At 39.3% G+C, this 21,429-nt stretch overlaps 1 protein-coding gene across 1 annotated transcript; it reads right to left on the reverse strand.

The window, feature by feature from the left end:
* Positions 1 to 3,816: 3,816 nt before the first annotated feature.
* Positions 3,817 to 6,038, reverse strand: LOC139369953 (histamine H1 receptor-like). The gene is made up of 3 exons (XM_071109237.1): positions 6,001 to 6,038; positions 5,620 to 5,717; positions 3,817 to 5,378 (listed from the first exon to the last, which is right to left on the reverse strand). The coding sequence occupies exons 1-3, from the start codon at positions 6,036 to 6,038 to the stop codon at positions 3,874 to 3,876; spliced, it is 1,641 nt and encodes a 546-aa protein (XP_070965338.1). The 3' UTR covers positions 3,817 to 3,873.
* Between the last annotated feature and the right edge of the window lie 15,391 nt (positions 6,039 to 21,429).

The following is a 21,429-nucleotide window of genomic DNA, read 5'->3' on the forward strand; positions in this document are numbered from 1 at the left end:
TTGCGACCTTTTGCCACATTTCAGGCTTCAAACATAAAGATATAAAACTGTATTTGTTTGTGAAGAATCAACAACAAGTGGGACACAATCATGAAGTGGAACGACATTTATTGGATATTTCAAACTTTGGATATTTCAAATATGTATAGGGGGAAGGTGACAGGGATACTGGAGTGATGGAGGTAGATATGTATAGGGGGAAGGCGACAGGGATACTGGAGTGATGGAGGTAGATATGTATAGGGGGAAGGAGACAGGGATACTGGAGTGATGGAGGTAGATATGTATAGGGGTAAGTGTGTGTGTGTGTGTGTGTGTGTGTGTGTGTGTGTGTGTGTGTGTGTGTGTGTGTGTGTGTGTGTGTGTGTGTGTGTGTGTGTGTGTGTGTGTGTGTGTGTGTGTGTGTGTGTGTAGTGTGTAAGTATAGGATAGAGTAAAATAAAAACAAGTAGGCAAGATAAAAACAGACAGAAACATCCACTCCTCATCTCGCTAGTCCTTTGCTGGGCTGAGCTACAGTTGCTAGGTAACGCAACAATTATATTAGCTCTCTAATGTTAGCTTACCGGCTATCGTTCCTCACTAGCTAAATTACTGCAGGCAGTAAATTCAGGTATGCAGATGACTGAAGGAAAAAACAAAATGAAAGCAGTGTTTGGACAAGGTGCGGCATGCTAAAGTATCTATAAATGTATCGTGTAACTTATTTACAGATGATACTACTGTACTGTAGGTACTGTTGACTTGAGAAACCAAACCAAAGCATGAGTCGCTGTCATATCATGGCCAAAGACTGCTCACAGTGTAAGGAAATCAATATTTCAGATATTTTCTTTATTCAGATAAAATATCCCTGTGGGAAATTCTTCAGACTTTGGCGTGGGGTGTCCGTGGGAGAGGCTTTTGAGATTTGTTTTGGATACCTCGTTTCTTGCTCATTAGTTCAAATCGGATGTTGACCTGCCTAGCCTATTTACTGTGAAAAAAATTGGTCTACTTTTTAGAATCGGCAAAAATGTATTTACCCAGATGATTCAGTATATTTACCGAGATGATTCAGTATGTTTACCCAGATGATTCAGTATGTTTACCCAGATGATTCAATATATTTACCCAGATGATTCAGTGTATTTACCCAGATGATTCAGTATGTTTACCCAGATGATTCCGTATGTTTACCCAGATGATTCAGTATATTTACCCAGATGATTCAGTATGTTTACCCAGATCATTCAGTATGTTTACCCAGATGATTCAATATATTTACCCAGATGATTCAGTATATTTACCCGGATGATTCAGTATGTTTAACCAGATGATTCCGTATCTTTACCCAGATGATTCAGTATGTTTAACCAGATGATTCAGTATATTTACCCAGATGATTCAGTATATTTACCCAGATGATTCAGTATATTTACCCAGATGATTCAGTATATTTACCCAGATGATTCAGTATGTTTACCCAGATCATTCAGTATGTTTACCCAGATAATTCAATATATCTACCCAGATGATTCAGTATTTTTACCAAGATGATTCAGTATGTTTACCCAGAAGATTCCGTATGTTTACCCAGATGATTCAGTATGTTTACCCAGATGATTCAGTATGTTTACCCAGATGATTCAATATATTTACCCAGATGATTCAGTATATTTACCCAGATGATTCAGTATATTTACCCAGATGATTCAGTATATTTACCCAGATGATTCAGTATGTTTACCCAGATGATTCAATATATTTACCCAGATGATTCAGTATATTTACCCAGATGATTCAGTATATTTACCCAGATGATTCAGTAAATTTACCCAGATGATTCAGTATATTTACCCAGATGATTCAGTATGTTTACCCAGATGATTCAGTATATTTACCCAGATGATTCAGTATGTTTACCCAGATGATTCAATATATTTACCCAGATGATTCAGTATATTTACCCAGATGATTCAGTATGTTTACCCAGATGATTCAGTATGTTTACCCAGATGATTCCGTATATTTACCCAGATGATTCAGGCCATAGTGAATAACAATAATCATGAAGCCAATGCCTTAGAGTTATATTTAGATATTTTGTCTACATAGAGTGGTCTATGCACTGCTAACTCCATTTGTTTGGAAAAAGTTTGAATATTAGAACGTTGTGTGAGCTATGAGTTGCAACAGTGTAACAGTATAACTTTAGACCCATTTCACATACGTTACATGAGCTATGAGTTGCAACAGTACACGGTGTGTGTGTGTGTGTGTGTCTACACTCCCACTCTGCGAGATTGAACTATTTTTGGTAAATAGCTATAAAAGTTACATAGTTGCATACTCATTTCTAAAAATAAAAAACACCCTGTCAGTTAGGATACTTTTATTGGACAGCACAGACACGGCACTGACTCATATCGAACAAAAATTCAGGTTCCATTAAGACACATTTTCGTTTTCACCAAAAATGGACAAGCACATGAAGCAGATTGTATTGAAACAGAGTTATTCTCCTTCTGCATTTCTTTTCCTTCTGCAGAGTTATTATTTTCTGCAGTTATTCTCCTTCAGCAGAGTTATTCTGCAGTTATTCTCCTTCAGCAGACTTATTCTGCAGTTATTCTCCTTCAGCAGAGTTATTCTCCTTCATTCAGTTATTCTTCAGTTATTCTCCTTCTGCAGAGTTATTCTGCAGTTATTCTCCTTCAGCAGAGTTATTCTGCAGTTATTCTCCTTCAGCATAGTTATTCTCCTTCAGTAGAGTTATTCTGCAGTTATTCTCCTTCAGCAGAGTTATTCTGCAGTTATTCTCCTTCAGCAGAGTTATTCTGCAGTTATTCTCCTTCAGCAGAGTTATTCTGCAGTTATTCTCCTTCAGCAGAGTTATTCTGCAGTTATTCTCCTTCAGCAGAGTTATTCTCCTTCAGCAAAGTTATTCTGCAGTTATTCTTCTACAGCAGAGTTATTCTGCAGTTATTCTTCTACAGCAGAGTTATTCTGCAGTTATTCTCCTTCAGCAGAGTTATTCTGCAGTTATTCTTCTACAGCAGAGTTATTCTGCAGTTATTCTTCTACAGCAGAGTTATTCTGCAGTTATTCTTCTACAGCAGAGTTATTCTGCAGTTATTCTCCTTCAGCAGAGTTATTCTTCAGTTATTCTCCTTCAGCAGAGTTATTCTGCAGTTATTCTTCTTCAGCAGAGTTATTCTGCAGTTATTCTCCGTCAGCAGAGTTATTCTGCAGTTATTCTGCAGTTATTTTCCTTCAGCAGAGTTATTCTCCTTCAGCAGAGTTATTCTGCAGTTATTCTCCTTCAGTAGAGTTATTCTACGTCAGCAGAGTTATTCTGCAGTTATTCTGCAGTTATTTTCCTTCAGCAGAGTTATTCTCCTTCAGCAGAGTTATTCTGCAGTTATTCTCCTTAAGTAGAGTTATTCTCCTTCAGCAGAGTTATTCTCCTTCAGCAGTTATTCTGCAGTTATTCTTCTTCAGCAGAGTTATTCTGCAGTTATTCTTCTTCAGCAGAGTTATTCTCCTTCAGCAGAGTTATTCTGCAGTTATTCTTCTTCAGCAGAGTTATTCTGCAGTTATTCTCATTCAGCAGAGTTATTTGAGTAAATAATGAATAAAGGCAGAGCAGCTTTCTGTCTTTCCACAGAGTAGGAAAGATTGGGGTTATGGTCTGGGTCTGATAATAAATAATAAACAAAAAATATTTAGGCGGACAATAAATAAGCATTATATTTTTCAAAATTATACAAATTTAAGGTACCAAATTGAGGTCACTCAAAACATTCAAGCACACATACTGTATTACAAGTTAAAGCATCACAAGGAAATACAGTGAAATGCCACTCAAGGCACTGTTCATAAACCTTTTCATCACAAATTAATGTGTAGGATAGTTTTAAACACCCGTTTGAAATTCTCATTGCAGAGGGGGTATATGAACGGGTTCAAGGTAGAGTTAATATACCCAAGCCATATCGTGAACATATGTAGGTTGTGATGTACACAGGTTTGGCAGAAAGCCATGACCATAAAGACTATGAAGTATGGGATCCAGCACATCATGAACCCAGCTATAATACAGCCCAGCTGCTTGGCCGCTTTGTGCTCCTTATGGACCTGAAGGCTCTGGATACGCTGTCTGGACTGGGCACAGAACTTCTGCCAGGTCTGCTTTAGAGTCAAAGCGTTGGCTACAGCATCCGGGTTAGTACCATCGTCAGGCTCTGAGTGCTCCTGGGCCGGGGGGGACTGGGGTGAATTATGGGGACATGGTGACGGGGATAAATTCACAGACTGGGTGAACTCGTTGTTGTAGAACATGGTGGTGTATCTCTGCATGTCAGATATCTGGGTTATCTCGCAGACACCAGCCACAGAGTTTGACGGCACGGCTACCTTGCAGTCGTTCACGGATACATAGAGTTTCTGAACATTGTCGTCGTCGTAGTTTGTGAAGCCAAGAGGTAAAGAGGACAGGTTTAAAGGGGTCTCCGAGTCCGAATTCTTCTGCTGGAAAGACGAAGAGCCGCTCTTTCTTTTGTCCTTTACAGTCGTCCTCAGACGTTTTGTCATTCTGAGCACTGAATGACTGGAGTGAGAGTCTTTCTCAGACTTGGGTTCCCTGGGCGCGTTGGTTTCAACTGTATCTGTGGAGTCGTTCGGCTGGTCTAACGTGTACTGATCAAAGTCTGAGTTTCTTTCTTTCTTAGACTCGCAGTGGCTATTTCCTGTTTGGACTTTGTGTCCGATCCTGTTTTCCACCACAGAATCTGTGGGATTGATAATCCTCTCCCTCTCTCTGAAGTTCTGTCTCACAGCCATGTAGATGCGCGAGTAGAACCACAGCATCAACAGAGACGGAAGGTAGAAGTTAAACACTGAAGTTAAAACCTTAAACCACGTAACAAACCGGAAATCAGTGTCACACTTATTCTCCATCTCCGGTTTGAGGTCGACCTGAACGAACGACCTCCACCCTAGAATAGGAATAATCCACGTCATGGACATTAGCCAGGCCCCTGAGATCATAACGCTAGCTCTCCCTCTGGTCCGGTACTTCAGGTACCTCAGCGGCTCGTGAACGGACCGATACCGATCCAGACATAGTATAAACAGACTAAAGATGGAGGCTGTGCTGGCTACGTAATCCATGATGAGCCAGAACTGACAGACGACCCTCCCCAGCCTCCACTCGTCCTCCAGCAGGTACACCAGGTTGAGGGGCATGACGGTGGCCCCGACGATGAGATCCGCCACGGAGAGGCTGACGATGTAGAGGTTGCCCACCGTGTGGAGGGTCCGCTCTTTCTTCACAGCGTAGAGTACCAGGATGTTCATGATGACGGTGAGCAATGACAGGAAGCCCAGGGAGACACCTACAATAGAATATTATAACACAATTAATAGAATAGATACTTTATTGTCCATTGGTTAGAATGGACATCTGTCTTCTTCCTTCCCCAACATCCCCCAGAGCGCACACACACGCATACCCAGGCATACACACACACACACACACACACCCAGGCATACGCACACGCACACACACACACACACACACACACACACACACACACACACACACACACACACACACACACACACACACCAACCTACCTAGTAGGGTATTGTGGAAGCTGCTGTGGTGCTGGAGGCGGAAGGTGCTGTTGAAAGGTGACGGGACAGTCTCCTGGCCATACGGGTGTCTCCAGGTGCTGTTGAAAGGTGACGGGACAGTCTCCTGGCCATACGGGTGTCTCCAGGTGCCGTTGAAGTACCTATCACAGGATACAGTGGGTGTAAACGGTAGAGGGAAATGATTACTTGCCAGCTCTCCTCAACAGTCAGTCTAGTATAACAACCTCTCAATATATTTAATATGCAGATCTTTTGACAGCTATGCCACCTTCAACAGGGTTTCATCTTCACATGTAACATGTATATCTACCGGTTAAATAGAAATTCATTAGACACACACACACGTGTTTATTAAAGCACCTGTCCATGGGGATGTCAGGTGACTGAATAGACTCCATCACGGTTCTTTATGTTAAGTACTCTTCACCCCTCCTCTTCATCCTCTCTGGATCCCTTCACATGATGTCAGAAGTGTTGGAAACATCAGGTGAAACCACAGCAAATAGTATACATGCTGAATCAATCGCCATCAGCCATTACCTACGGAGTCAAAACAAATTATAACAATACTCATTATTTCTCTTTTTGTGTCCCAAATGGCACCCTATTCCCTATATAGTGCACTACTATAGACCAGAGCCCTATTCCCTATATAGTGCACTACATTAGACCAGAGTCCTATTCCCTTTATAGTGCACTACTTTAGACCAGAGCCCTATTCCCTATATAGTGCACTACTTTAGACCAGAGTCAGGCAGTAAGTGCACTACTGTTGACCAGAGCCCTATTCCCTATATAGTGCACTACGTTTGACCAGAGCCAGGTGAAAGGGTGCAATTTGCATCGCAAGCAGTGAACGTAGCGGTCAGTGAACCTAGCGGCCAGTGAACCTATCGGCCAGTGAATCAATCGGCCTATCGACCAGTGAACCTATCGACCAGTGAACCTATCGGCCAGTGAACCTATCGACCAGTGAACCTATCGGCCAGTGAACCTATCGGCCAGTGAACCTATCGCCCAGTGAACCTAGCAGTAAGTGAACCTAGCAACCAGTGAACCTAGCAGCCAGTTATCCTAGCAGTAAGTGAACCTAGCAGTAAGTGAACCTAGCAGCCAGTGAACCTTGCGGCCAGTGAACCTAGAAGCCAGTTATCCTAGCAGTAAGTGAACCTAGCAGTAAGGTAAACTAGCAACCAGTGAACCTAGCAGCCAGTTATCCTAGCAGTAAGTGAACCTAGCAGTAAGGTAAACTAGCAACCAGTGAACCTAGCAGCCAGTTATCCTAGCAGTAAGTGAACCTAGCAGTAAGTGAACCTAGTGGCCAGTGAACCTAGCGGCCAGTGAACCTAACGACCAATGAACCTAACGACCAGTGAACCTATCGACCAGTGATCCTAGCAAGCCAGTGAACCTAACGACCAGTGAACCTAGCGGCCAGTGAACCTAACGGCCATTGAACCTAGCAGCCAGTGATCCTAGCAAGCCAGTAAACCTAGCAGTAATGTAACCTAGCAGTAAGGTAACCTAGCAGACAGTGAACCTAGCAGCCAGTGAACCTAGCAGCCAGTGAACCTAGCAGCCAGTTATCCTAGCAGTAAGTGAACCTAGCTGCAAGTGAACCTAGTAGCCAGTGAACCTTGCGGCCAGTGAACCTAGCAGCCAGTTATCCTAGCAGTAAATTAACCTAGCAGTAAGGTAACCTAGCGGCCAGTGAACCAAGCGGCCAGTGAACCTTGCGGCCAGTGAGCCTAGCAGCCAGTTATCCTAGCAGTAAGTGAACCTAGCAGTAAGGTAACCTATCGGCCAGTGAACCTAGCAGTCAGTTATCCTAGCAGTAAATTAACCTAGCAGTAAGGTAACCTAGCGGCCAGTGAACCAAGCGGCCAGTGAACCTATCGGCCAGTGAACCTAGCAGCCAGTTATCCTAGCAGTAAGTGAACCTAGCAGTAAGGTAACCTAGCGGCCAGTGAACCTATCGGCCAGTGAACCAAGCGGCCAGTGAACCTATCGGCCAGTGAACCTAGCGGCCAGTGAACCTAGCGGCCAGTGAACCTAGCAGCCAGTGATACTAGCAAGCCAGTGAACCTAGCGGTAAGGTAACCTAGCGGCCAGTGAACCTAACAGCCAGTGAACCTAGCAGCCAGTAAACTAGGATTAATACATCTGAAGCGTCAAATACACTTGCACTATGAACCCTGGTTTTACCTGGGCCAGTCTTCAGCTAATCCCGTCCCCAGGCTCAATTGATAGAGCAGGCTGGTATACCAGATTAGCCCTCGGACATTTCAGGTTAACGGACCCTGGTTTGGAACCCTGGTCCGCAGGTTATCATGGTAAAAGTGTTAGCATATAAAGGCTTTGATACCACAGTGGCTCCAGCCTCGATCACCTTTCAGCAGGAAAACAGGCAGTGGCTAACATGGCACCCTATTCCCTATATAGTACACTACTTTTGACCACAGCCCTATGGGCCCAAGAGCCCTATGCAGGCCTGGTAGTGCACTACGTATGGAATATGGAACCATTTTGGATGCAATATATCTGGCAGAAGTAGAACACAAGTCAGAAGTACACCAATGTGTGGTAGCAATGTGAATGAGTGGTAGCAGCGTGAATGAGAGGTAGCAGTGTGAATGAGTGGTAGCAGTGTGAATGAGTGGTAGCAGCGTGAATGAGTGGTAGCAGATGGAATGAGTTGTAGCAGATGGAATGAGTGGTAGCAGTGTGAATGAGTGGTAGCAGATGGAATGAGTGGTAGCAGTGTGAATGAGTGGTAGCAGCGTGAATGAGTGGTAGCAGCGTGAATGAGTGGTAGCAGCGTGAATGAGTGGTAGCAGTGTGAATGAGTGGAAGAAGTGTGAATGAGTGGTAGCAGAAGGATTGAGTGGTAGCAGTGTGAATGAGTGGTAGCAGTGTGAATGAGTGGTAGCATCGTTCATTGAGAACGAGTGATAGCAGTGTGAACAAGTGGTAGCAGTGTGAATGAGTGGTAGCAGTGTGAATGAGTGGTAGCAGTGTGAACGAGTGGTAGCAGTGAGGGGGTAATGCATCAGTGGGGGGGGTTAAGTGAGGTGGTAATACAGTAGTGGGGGTTCAGTGAGGGGGTAATACAGTAGTGGGGGTTCAGTGAGGGGGTAATACAGTAGTAGGGGTTCAGTGAGGGGTTTATACAGTAGTGGGGGTTCAGTGAGGGGTTTATACAGTAATGGGGGTTCAGTGAGGGGGTAATGCATCAGTGTGGGGTTTCAGTGAGGGGTTAATACAGTAGTGGGGGTTCAGTGAGGGGTTTATACAGTAGTGGGGGTTCAGTGAGGGGGTAATACAGTAGTGGGGGTTCAGTGAGGGGTTAATGAAACAGTGGGGGTTCAGTGAGGGGTTTATAATAATTACAAGTGATGCATAATGTACTGTTAAAGAGGATTCGTTTTAAAGTGTCTCTCTTAATTTAGGCAACACAATTGCTTGAAATGATGTTATGTCTCTTAGGAAACTAATTCAATACAGTCTATTGGTCTGTCTCCAAAGCAACCAACCCAAGGTCTATTTGTTTCAGTCCATTGTTCCCATGTATCAAGGCTTCCATACTGTTGTGCGAGAAGCGTAATGCATTCTAACTCTCTAACCACATAATGATGGTAAATGTGCTGGAGGTATTACAAGAGCATTACATGAAGAAGAGATGAGTACGCGTGTGTCACTTTAAATAATAATTATGATGTAATATATCCATTTTTGTTGTTGCTGATATTGAACACTCCACTGCTACCACTCATTCCCACTGCTACCACTCATTCCGTCTGCTACCACTCGTTCACTCTGCTACCACTCATTCCATCTGCTACCACTCGTTCCCAATGCTACCACTCATTCCCACTGCTATCACTCATTCCATCTGCTACCACTCATTCCCACTGCTACCACTCATTCCCACTGCTACCACTCATTCCCACTGCTACCACTCATTCCATCTGCTACCACTCATACACACTGCTACCACTCGTTCCATCTGCTACCACTCATTCACGCTGCTACCACTCGTTCACGCTGCTACCACTCGTTCACACTGCTACCACTCATTCCAACTGGTACCACTCATACACCCTGCTACCACTCATTCACGCTGCTACCACTCATTCCATCTGCTACCACTAATTCCATCTGACTGTATTACCCTCTCACTGAACCCCCCACCCCCACTGAGGCATCACCCCCTCACTGAACCCCCCCCCCCACTGCTGCATTACCCCCTCACTGAACCCCCCCCACTTCTGCATTACCCCCTCACTGAACCCCCCCCACTGCTCTGCATTACCCCCTCACTGACCCCCCCCCCCCCCTGCTGCATTACCCCCTCACTGAACCCCCCCCCACTTCTGCATTACCCCCTCACTGAACCCCCCCCCACTCCTGCATTACCCGCTCACTGAACCCCCCCCCCCCCCCCCACTGCTGCATTACCCCCTCACTAACCCCCCCCACCCTTCTGCATTACCCCCTCACTGACCCCCCCCCCACTGCTGCATTACCCCCTCACTGACCCCCCCCCTGCTGCATTACCCCCTCACTGAACCCCCCCCGCCTCCACTGATGCATCACCCCCTCACTGAACCCCCCCACTGCTGCATTACCCCCTCACTGAACCCCCCCCCCCCCACACTGCTGCATTACCCGCTCACTGAATCCCCCCCCCACTGCTGCATTACCCCCTGACTGAACCCCCCCCCGCCCCCACTGATGCATCACCCCTCACTGAACCCCCCCACTGCTGCATTAGCCCCTCACTGAACCCCCCACTGCTGCATTACCCCCTCACTGAACCCCCCCCCCCTGCTGCATTACCCCCTCAATGAACCCCCATGCTCACTTCTGCAAAAGAGACCCAATCTAGTAGGAACATGTTGTTTAAGACACTGACTATACCTGACTATACACTAACATTTGGAACCCCTTCCTTATATGGAGTTCCACCCCCCCTTCCCTTTTTGCCCTCAGAACAGCCTCAATTTGTCAGGGCATGGACTCTACAAGGTGTCAACAGCATTCCACAAGAATGTCGGCCCATGTTGACTCTACAAGGTGTCAACAGCATTCCACAAGAATGTCGGCCCATGTTGACTCTACAAGGTGTCAAGAGCATTCCACAAGAATGCCGGCCCATGTTGACTCTACAAGGTTTTGAAAGCGTTCCACAGGGATGCTGGCCCATGTTGACTCTACAAGGTGTCAAGAGCATTCCACAAGAATGCCGGCCCATGTTGACTCTACAAGGTGTCAAGAGCATTCCACAAGAATGCCGGCCCATGTTGACTCTACAAGGTGTCAAGAGCATTCCACAAGAATGCCGGCCCATGTTGACTCCAGTGCTTACCACAGTTGCGGGCACATTTAATATTAGCAGTTCTGTTCAGCAGTGGGAAGGATTCCACTCCCAGCACACACAGCCTACATCAGCTGGTTAGCTGTGAGCGAGCAGGTGATGAGTTTGGGCAGACAGGCAGACAGGCTCAGCTCCGGCTTCGATTATACACCTAACGCTTATTGTTTTGTAAACTAAAGTAAATCATAGCTTCAATGAAGAATAATAAAATATATATAAATATCATAAATATCATACCATTTAATGGGCCAATCTGCAGTCGCTACATTTTTGGACTTGAGTGACCCAAATGCGTCCTCTTTGGCCTCATGGGTGGAATGTAATTGATATTTTTCATGACTTCATGATAAATAAAGATTACTTAAAAAATGATACAAAAAACTGTTTTTTATGTCAAACAATTTTGTTATATTTCAGTCTTTTGTGATGAATATAAAGTCCAATATTTGGATGCAATCTCAAAATGTAATACATTTCAACTGATGTATCTGACATGGTACAGGTGTCTTATTTTTATAGCCCCATAATCACGTGTGTGTGAGTTGTACACTTTTGTTTCAAAGTAGATTTGTATAAGACTACCAAGAAGCACTCTATGTGACCCTGATTTAGCCAATAGCAGTACAAGGTTAATGATATACACTCCACTTTGTATGTATTCGGACATTGGAGCTCACATTCTTCAATGTGGCTGTATATTCCGGCGTTTTGGATATAGAGATCAAATGTTTCATATAAGAGGACAGTACAGAATGTCACCTTTTTATTTGAATGCATTTACACACATATCTGTTTTTACAATTCAGAAATGAAAGCACTTTATAAGTATCTAGTCCTATGAAATGAGGATGTCATACATTTTTGGACAAATTCACTTCTAGTGTATTTAAAATAGTCAATTGTTTTGTATTTGGTCGCATATTCATTGCACACAATGCATACATCAAGCTTGTGACTCTACACACATGGCTGGATGTATTTACAACTTGTTTTGGTTGTGTTTCAGATTAAGTTTTGCACAATAGGAAATGTTAATGATGAAAAGTGAAAAAGTAATAGAGGGACAAAGATTATAACCCCCTCCCAAAATGATAATCTCGCATTATTGGTAATGTAGAGAAGTTAGCATGTTTTGTTGTAGCCTCTGTAACTGTCTCACTCTTTATTGTTCAAGATTCATTCATGATTTTTGATCAATTTGAATGTCTTGGAGATAGATTTGGAATGTCTTGGAGATAGATTTGGAATGTCTTGGAGATAGATTTGGAATGTCTTGGAGATAGATTTGCAATGTCTTGGAGATGGATTTGGAATGTCTTGGAAATAGATTTGGAATGTTTTGGAGATGGATTTGGAATGTTTTGGAGATAGATTTGGAATGTCTTGGAGATAGATTTTGAATGTCTTGGAGATGGATTTGGAATGTCTTGGAGATAGATTTGGAATGTCTTGGAGATAGATTTGGAATGTCTTGGAGATGGATTTGGAATGTCTTGGAAATAGATTTGGAATGTTTTGGAGATGGATTTGGAATGTTTTGGAGATAGATTTGGAATGTCTTGGAGATAGATTTTGAATGTCTTGGAGATGGATTTGGAATGTCTTGGAGATAGATTTGGAATGTCTTGGAGATAGATTTGGAATGTCTTGGAGATGGATTTGGAATGTCTTGGAGATAGATTTGGAATGTCTTGGACATAGATTTGTGACCACTGATGTAGTCATTGTTTGCTAGGAATATGGGATCAAATACAAAACTATTTTACACTATAAGTGAATTTGTCCAAATACTTATAACATCTTCAAATGAGGGTACATAAAGTGCTATCATTTCTAAATTGTAAAAATAAATACGTATGTAAATAGCCTCAAATAAGAGGTGACATTCTGTACTGTCGCCATATATAAAACATTTGATCTCAAATTCAAAATGCTGGAGTATTTAGCCAAATGTAAACTGTTAGCTTCACTGTCCAAATACAGTACATACAGAGGAGAGAGTATATCCATTGATTCTTGAAACATAGAAATGCCTTATGAGTTTAGTTCAACTATCACACCCCATCAGAACTCAAACTATGAGCTTGTTTTAACTCCACTGTTTGATAACATTGTAAACATGGTTAAAACAATAACTCTGATATCCTGGATGGTCAGTCCTAGCATACATAGCTCTGTCTATGAATTTGAGCGTGGTTACATAATCTCAAGCCCCATCCCCCAGCCGTGGGTTTTAAGGCTTGTTTATGGTTTCACCTACGAATCGGCCCGTTAAAACTAAATGCCCCATTACTTGTTGTTCTATTTGTACTTAACCTCCAACTGAACCGACATGGCCGGACTCACTTCTTTAATGATCACATAATCCTGGCTTTAAGTCCTAGCCTTTCCAGCTCTATCATACTTATACAGCCATGGTTAAAGACAGCTGAACTGTGTAGTACTGCCGGTAAAACAATTCACTGTACAACGAATCTAAGAACAATCTAGATTAACAGTGGGAGAAGGCATTTAGCTTTTTCTGACACTGGTACTTCTTCTTTCCATGGGCTCCAGTGGCTCACATAATAACTAACATAATGACTAACATAATGACTATATAATAACTAACATACTGACTATATAATAACTAACATAATAACTAACATACTGACTAACATACTGACTAACATAATAACTATACCATAAATAACATACTGACTAACATACTGACTATATAATAACTAACATAATAACTAACATACTGACTAACATACTGACTAACATAATAACTATACAATAAATAACATACTGACTAGCATAATAACTAACATAATAACTAACATAATAACTAACATACTGACTAACATAATAACTAACATACTGACTAACATAATAATTACATAATAACTAACATAATAACTATATAATAACTAACATACTGACTAACATAATAATTACATAATAACTAACATAATAACTATATAATAACTAACATACTAACTAGCATAATAACTAGCATAATAACTAGCATACTAACTAACATAATAACTAACATAATAACTAACATACTAACTAGCATAATAACTAACATAATAACTAACATAATAAGTAACATAATAACTAACATACTGACTACATAATAACTAACATAATAACTAACATAATGACTAACATACTAACTAGCATAATAACTAACATAATAACTAACATACTAACTAGCATAATAACTAACATAATAACTAACATACTGACTAACATAATAACTAACATAATAACTAACATACTGACTACATAATAATTAACATACTGACTAACATACTGACTAACATAATGACTAACATAATGACTAACATACTAACTAGCATAGTAACTAACATAATAACTAACATACTGACTAACATAATAACTAACATAATAACTAACATACTGACTAACATAATGACTAACATACTGACTAACATAATAATTACATAATAACTAACATAATAACTATATAATAACTGACATACTGACTAACATAATAACTAACATAATAACTATATAATAACTAACATAATAACTAACATAATAACTATATAATAACCACATAATAACTGTATAATAACTAACATACTAACTAGCATAATAACTAGCATAATAACTAGCATAATAACTAACATAATAACTAACATAATGACTAACATACTAACTAGCATAATAACTAACATAATAACTAACATAATAACTAACATACTGACTACATAATGACTAACATAATAACCAACATAATGACTAACATAATAACTAACATAATGAATGCATAATAATTAACATACTGACTACATAATGACTAACATAATAACTAACATAATGACTAACATAATGACTAACATACTGACTACATAATGACTACATAATGACTAACATACTGACTACATAATGACTAACATAATAACTAACATAATGACTAACATACTGACTAACATACTGACTAGCATACTGACTAACATACTGACCAACATACTGACTAACATAATAACTAACATACTGACTAACATAATAACTATATAATAACTAACATACTGACTACATAATAACTATATAATAACTAACATACTGACTAACATAATAACTAACATAATGAATGCATAATAATTAACATACTGACTACATAATGACTAACATAATAACTAACATAATGACTACATGATAATTAACATAATGACTACATAATTACTAACATACTGACTAGCATACTGACTAACATACTGACTAACATAATGACTACATAATAACTAACATACTGACTACATAATGACTAACATAATAACCAACATAATGACTAACATAATGACTAACATACTGACTACATAATGACTACATAATAACTAACATACTGACTACATAATGACTAACATAATAACTAACATAATGACTAACATACTGACTAACATACTGACTAGCATACTGACTAACATACTGACCAACATACTGACTAACATAATAACTAACATACTGACTAACATAATAACTATATAATAACTAACATACTGACTACATAATAACTATATAATAACTAACATACTGACTAACATAATGACTACATGATAATTAACATAATAACTAACATGCTGTCTACATAATAACTAACATAATTACTAACATACTGACTAGCATACTGACTAACATACTGACTAACATAATGACTACATAATAACTAACATGCTGTCTACATAATGACTAACATAATAACCAACATAATGACTTACATACTGACTAACATAATGACTATATAATAACTAACATACTGACTACATAATGACTAACATAATAACTAACATAATGACTACATGATAATTAACATAATGACTACATAATTACTAACATACTGACTAGCATACTGACTAACATACTGACTAACATAATGACTACATAATAACTAACATACTGACTACATAATGACTAACATAATAACTAACATAATGACTAACATAATGACTAACATACTGACTAACATACTGACTAGCATACTGACTAACATACTGACTAACATACTGACTAACATAATAACTAACATAATGACTACATAATAACTAACATACTGACTACATAATGACTAACATAATGACTAACATATTAACTAACATACCGACTAACATAATGACTACATAATAACTAACATACTGACTGACATAATAACTATATAATGACTAACACAATGACCACATAATGACTAACACAATGACTAACATAATGACTACATAATAACAACATATTGGCTAACATAATGACTAACATAATAACTAACATACTGACTAACATAATGACTAACATAATAAATAACATACTGACTAACATAATAACTACATAATGACTAACATAATGACTAACATAATGACTACATAATGACTAACATAATGCCGACACAATGACTAACATAATGACTAAATAATAACTGTCATACTGACTAACATAATGACTAAGATATTAACTACATAATGACTAACATAATGACTAACATAATGACTAAATAATGACTAAATATTGACTAACATAATGACTAACACAATGACTAAGATATTAACTACATAATGACTAACATAATGACTAACATAATGACTACATAATGACTAACATAATGACTAACATAATGACTAACATACTGACTAACATAGTGACTAACATAATGACTAACATAATGACTAACATACTGACTAACATAATAACTTAGACAATAACTACATAATGACTAACATAATGACTAAATATTGACTGACATACTGACTAACATAATGACTAACATAATGACTTAGATAATGACTACATAATGACTAACATAATTACTAAAGATTGACTGACATACTGACTAACATAATGACTAACATAATGACTAACATAGTGACTAACATAATGACTAACATAATGACTAACATAATAACTAACATAATGACTAACATACTGACTAACATAGTGACTAACATAATGACTAACATAATGACTAACATACTGACTAACATAATGACTTAGATAATAACTACATAATGACTAACATAATGACTAAATATTGACTGACATACTGACTAACATAATGACTAACATAATGACTTAGATAATAACTACATAATGACTAACATAATTACTAAATATTGACTGACATACTGACTAACATAATGACTAACATAATGACTAACATAGTGACTAACATAATGACTAACATACTGACTAACATAATGACTAACATAGTGACTAACATAATGACTAACATACTGACTAACATAATGACTAACATAATGACTAACATAGTGACTAACATAATGACTAACATAATGACTAACATAATAACTAACATAGTGACTAACATAATGACTAACATACTGACTAACATAATGACTAACATAGTGACTAACATAGTGACTAACATAGTGACTAACATAGTGACTAACATAATGACTAACATAATGACTAACATACTGACTAACATAATCACTAACATAGTGACTAACATAGTGACTAACATAGTGACTAACATAATGACTAACATACTGACTAACATAATGACTAACATAGTGACTAACATAATGACTAACATACTGACTAATATAATGACTAACATAATCACTAACATAGTGACTAACATAGTGACTAACATAGTGACTAACATAATGACTAACATAATGACTAACATACTGACTAACATAATCACTAACATAGTGACTAACATAGTGACTAACATAGTGACTCACATAATGACTACATAATGACATACACAAGGCTTATTTGACAAAAAAAAGGACACATCAGTTAAGATAATGTCACATCTTGTCTTTTTGTCTTATGTCGGTTAAATTAAAGAATGTTATGATGAAACACACAGCAAGCACTGAACTGAATTGTCAAGCACTAGTATCCAAGGTCCCTGAAAATCCTTCACATAATATGCAATCGCCAGGTACCCTAATATTCTGCTAACACAACTGTAGGCTACATGTCTATTGAACCCTTTATACAGATATCCCAATGATCATAGTGGATTAACATGGAAAATCAGCAATTAAATCAATATATATATATATATTTTTTTTTACTAACAAAATGCATCTTCCATATTCTGTAGTTTTGTGACCAAAAGAGCACAACCACATACAACGATAAGCTTAATAGCCTATCAGTTACCAACAACTATAATATGATGTTATAATGCAAATTAAATGTATTGTCTAATTCGATCATGATGATTAGGATAACATTTCCTAAGCAATTACATGTTGTGATTTTTTTGATAATTATTTATTTCCAGGAATCCCAAGATTTATCTGAGCAATTACCATGACTTGTTTCTTCACCAAGCCGGATCGACTGACAGGTAGGCTATCACACGACTTTTTAACTTTTCCTTTCATTGTCATTATTTTTGTATGTAAAATGGGCATACATTTCGAGCAATAACTATAACTATATATATATCTATATAAACGAAACATTTACGCTGGGCATGCAAAGTAAGTGCTCAACAAAAGTTTTTACTCACCTCGATGATATAACGTTCGTAATTCTCCGATGTAATCTAAACATTTTAATTAAAGCGTGGATTTGTGAAATACACGGTTGGCTATTTTTTCCACCAGCACGCAGGAAAGTGAGGACATGTTTCGCGTGGAGTCGCGGAGGCACTCGGTCAGTCACACCCACCTTCTTGGTCTTGACTCAGTCAGAGCGCAAAGGGCGTCATGTCAGCTAAACCTCCGGTAAGGGCAAAGTGACGGTCATCTGTGGAGTGGAACAAATTACCACAGCAACTGAAAGCCACGCCCAACTTCTTAGACAACTATGGATCAATAGAAAACCTTTTATTCACGTTTTTTAAATACATAAATCAGTCGATAGGGGATTTACCGTTCTACAATTAGCTGCTAAACACGAGCTCAGCACCAGGATCAAAACCTCTAATTTAGTTTCATGTCAAGTCAAACAGCAGTTACTAAGCCATAAACCATCTACTACAGCCATCCTCCACCTTTGCACTGTTTTGAGAGAAAAGTCGCCTGGTCAGTACAGCTGCGTCAGTGTGCTCCAGCCATACCTCGGTCAGCTCGGATAAATCTGCTTGGTTCTAGAGACAATCCGCTAATCCAGCTAAACTGCATTTGCCTTTTGATCGGATTGGAATGATTTCAGTAGTTTAAAAGGGAAACTACAGAATTTACATGAGCCGAGTTATAGAAATACATAAAAAATAATTGAACCTTTATTTAACTAGGCAAGTCAGTTAAGAACAAATTCTTATTTACAATGACGACCTACCTCGGCAAAAACCCTCCTCTAACCCGGACGACGCTGGGCCAATTGTGTGCCGCCCTATGGTACTCCCAATCATGGCCGGTTGTGATACAGCCCTGGGATTGAACAAGGGTCTGTAGTACACGCCTCTAGGACTGCGATGCCGTGCCATAGACCGCTGCGCCCCCCGGGAGCCCTGAGCAGTGATAACAGAGCAATGAGCTTACAACCAATGGACATTTTTAAGAAAATTAACAAAATGACACAAACTAAATTAAACCCAGTCCAGAACAATTACTCTTTTTTGAGAGAACATTGGAGATGGTGGCCCTGTGGAAGTTCTTGATCCAAAGCATATTGAATGCATTATCTGAAAAATTCCCAAGAACTAAACTCAGAAAACACAAAACAAACACAACATTAAAGAAAGTGAAAATATTTTCTATTTTGGTATGTTCAAAATTTGACTCAGCAGCTAATGGGCAGGTTTGGCTTTAGAACAAAGGGGTCAGCTGTTACAAAGTTGCCTTGGTGTTGCTATGCTTCTCAATCCTCAGAGGTCAGTATGTTGGAGAAGTCAGACTCAACTCCTCAGAGGTCAGTTTGTTGGAGAAGTCAGACTCAACTCCTCAGAGGTCAGTTTGTTGGAGAAGCCAGACTCAACTCCTCAGAGGTCAATTTGTTGGAGAAGCCAGAGCTCAGGATGATAGTTTCACTAGTAAGTACCAGTTGGAGGGCCAGTCAAGAGGATTTTTCCCTGTCATGTGAGGTAAACACTACGTTGCCACTTGGTTATGAACGGAGGATTAGGCCTAATAAATCCACCTTTAAACAGTGTAAAGTACATAAGTAGTACTTTAAAGTATATTACTTAAGTAGGTTTTTGGTGTATCTGTACTTTACTTCACTATTTATATTTTTGGCAACTTTTACTTTTACTTCATTACATTCCTAAAGAAAATGATGTACTTTTTACTCCATACATTTTCCCTGACACCCAAATGTACTTGTTACATTTTGACAGGAAAATGGTCCAATGCACAATTGTCAAGAGAACATCCCTGGTCATCCCTACTTCCCCTGATCTGGAGGACTCACGAAACAGAAAACATCCCTGGTCATCCCTACTGCCTCTGATCTGGAGGACTCACTAAAGAGAGAACATCCCTGGTCATCCCAACTGTCTCTGATCTGGAGGACTCACTAAAGAGAGAACATCCCTGGTCATCCCAACTGTCTCTGATCTGGAGGACTCACTAAACAGAGAACATCCCTGGTCATCCCTACTGCCTCTGATCTGGAGGACTCACTAAACACGAATGCTTTGTTTGTAAATTATGTCTGAGTGTTGGAGTGTGCTCTTGGCTGTCCGCCAATAACAAAAAACAAGTAAATTGTGCAGTCTGGTTTGCAACCTCTTAAGGTTGGGACCCTTTTTTTAAATGTTCGCCTAAAATGACATACCCAAATCTAACTGCCTTTAGCTCAGGACCTAAAGCAAGGATATGCATATTATTGATACCATTGGAAAGGAAACACTTTGAAGTTTATGGAAATGTGAAAATAATGTAGGAGATAACATATAACACAATAGATCTGGTAAAAGATAATACAAAGAAAAAACATGCATTTTCTTTTCTTCTTTTCATCATCTTTGAAATGCCAGAGAAAGGCCACAATGTCTTATTCCAGTTTAGGCACAATTTAGATTTGGACCACTAAATGGTAGCAGTGTATGTGCAAAGTTTGAGACTGATCCAATGAACCATTGCATTTCTTTTCAAAATGTTCTATCAGTCTGCACAAATGTGCCTAATTGTAACGGTTCTCTTGAGTTGATGGAGAGGCGGACCAAAATGCAGCGTGGTTTCTATTCATGGTTCTTTAATAAAGAAAACTATACATGACTAGACTAACAAAAACAATAAACGCGCGAAAACCTAAACAGCCCTATCTGGTGCAAACACAGAGACAGGAACAATCACCCACCAAAACCAAACACCAAACAGGCTACCTAAATATGGTTCCCAATCAGAGACAATGACTAACACCTGCCTCTGATTGAGAACCATATCAGGCCAGACATAGAAATAGACAAACAAGACATCCAACATAGAATGCCCACTCAGATCACTCCCTGACCAAACAAAACATAGAAACATACAAAGCAAACT

Source organism: Oncorhynchus clarkii, chromosome 17 (genome assembly GCF_045791955.1).
Source record: "Oncorhynchus clarkii lewisi isolate Uvic-CL-2024 chromosome 17, UVic_Ocla_1.0, whole genome shotgun sequence".
Taxonomy (NCBI): domain Eukaryota; kingdom Metazoa; phylum Chordata; class Actinopteri; order Salmoniformes; family Salmonidae; genus Oncorhynchus; species Oncorhynchus clarkii.

Excerpts from the sequence above, each read along its gene's own strand:
- LOC139369953 (XM_071109237.1), bottom strand. The coding sequence starts at position 6,038 with ATGGAGTCTATTCAGTCACCTGACATCCCCATGGACAG. Across the intron at positions 5,718-6,000 it reads CCTGACATCCCCATGGACAG|CACCTGGAGACACCCGTATG; the intron begins GTGCTTTAATAA and ends ACCTTTCAACAG. Across the intron at positions 5,379-5,619 it reads CTTCCACAATACCCTACTAG|GTGTCTCCCTGGGCTTCCTG; the intron begins GTAGGTTGGTGT and ends ATTCTATTGTAG.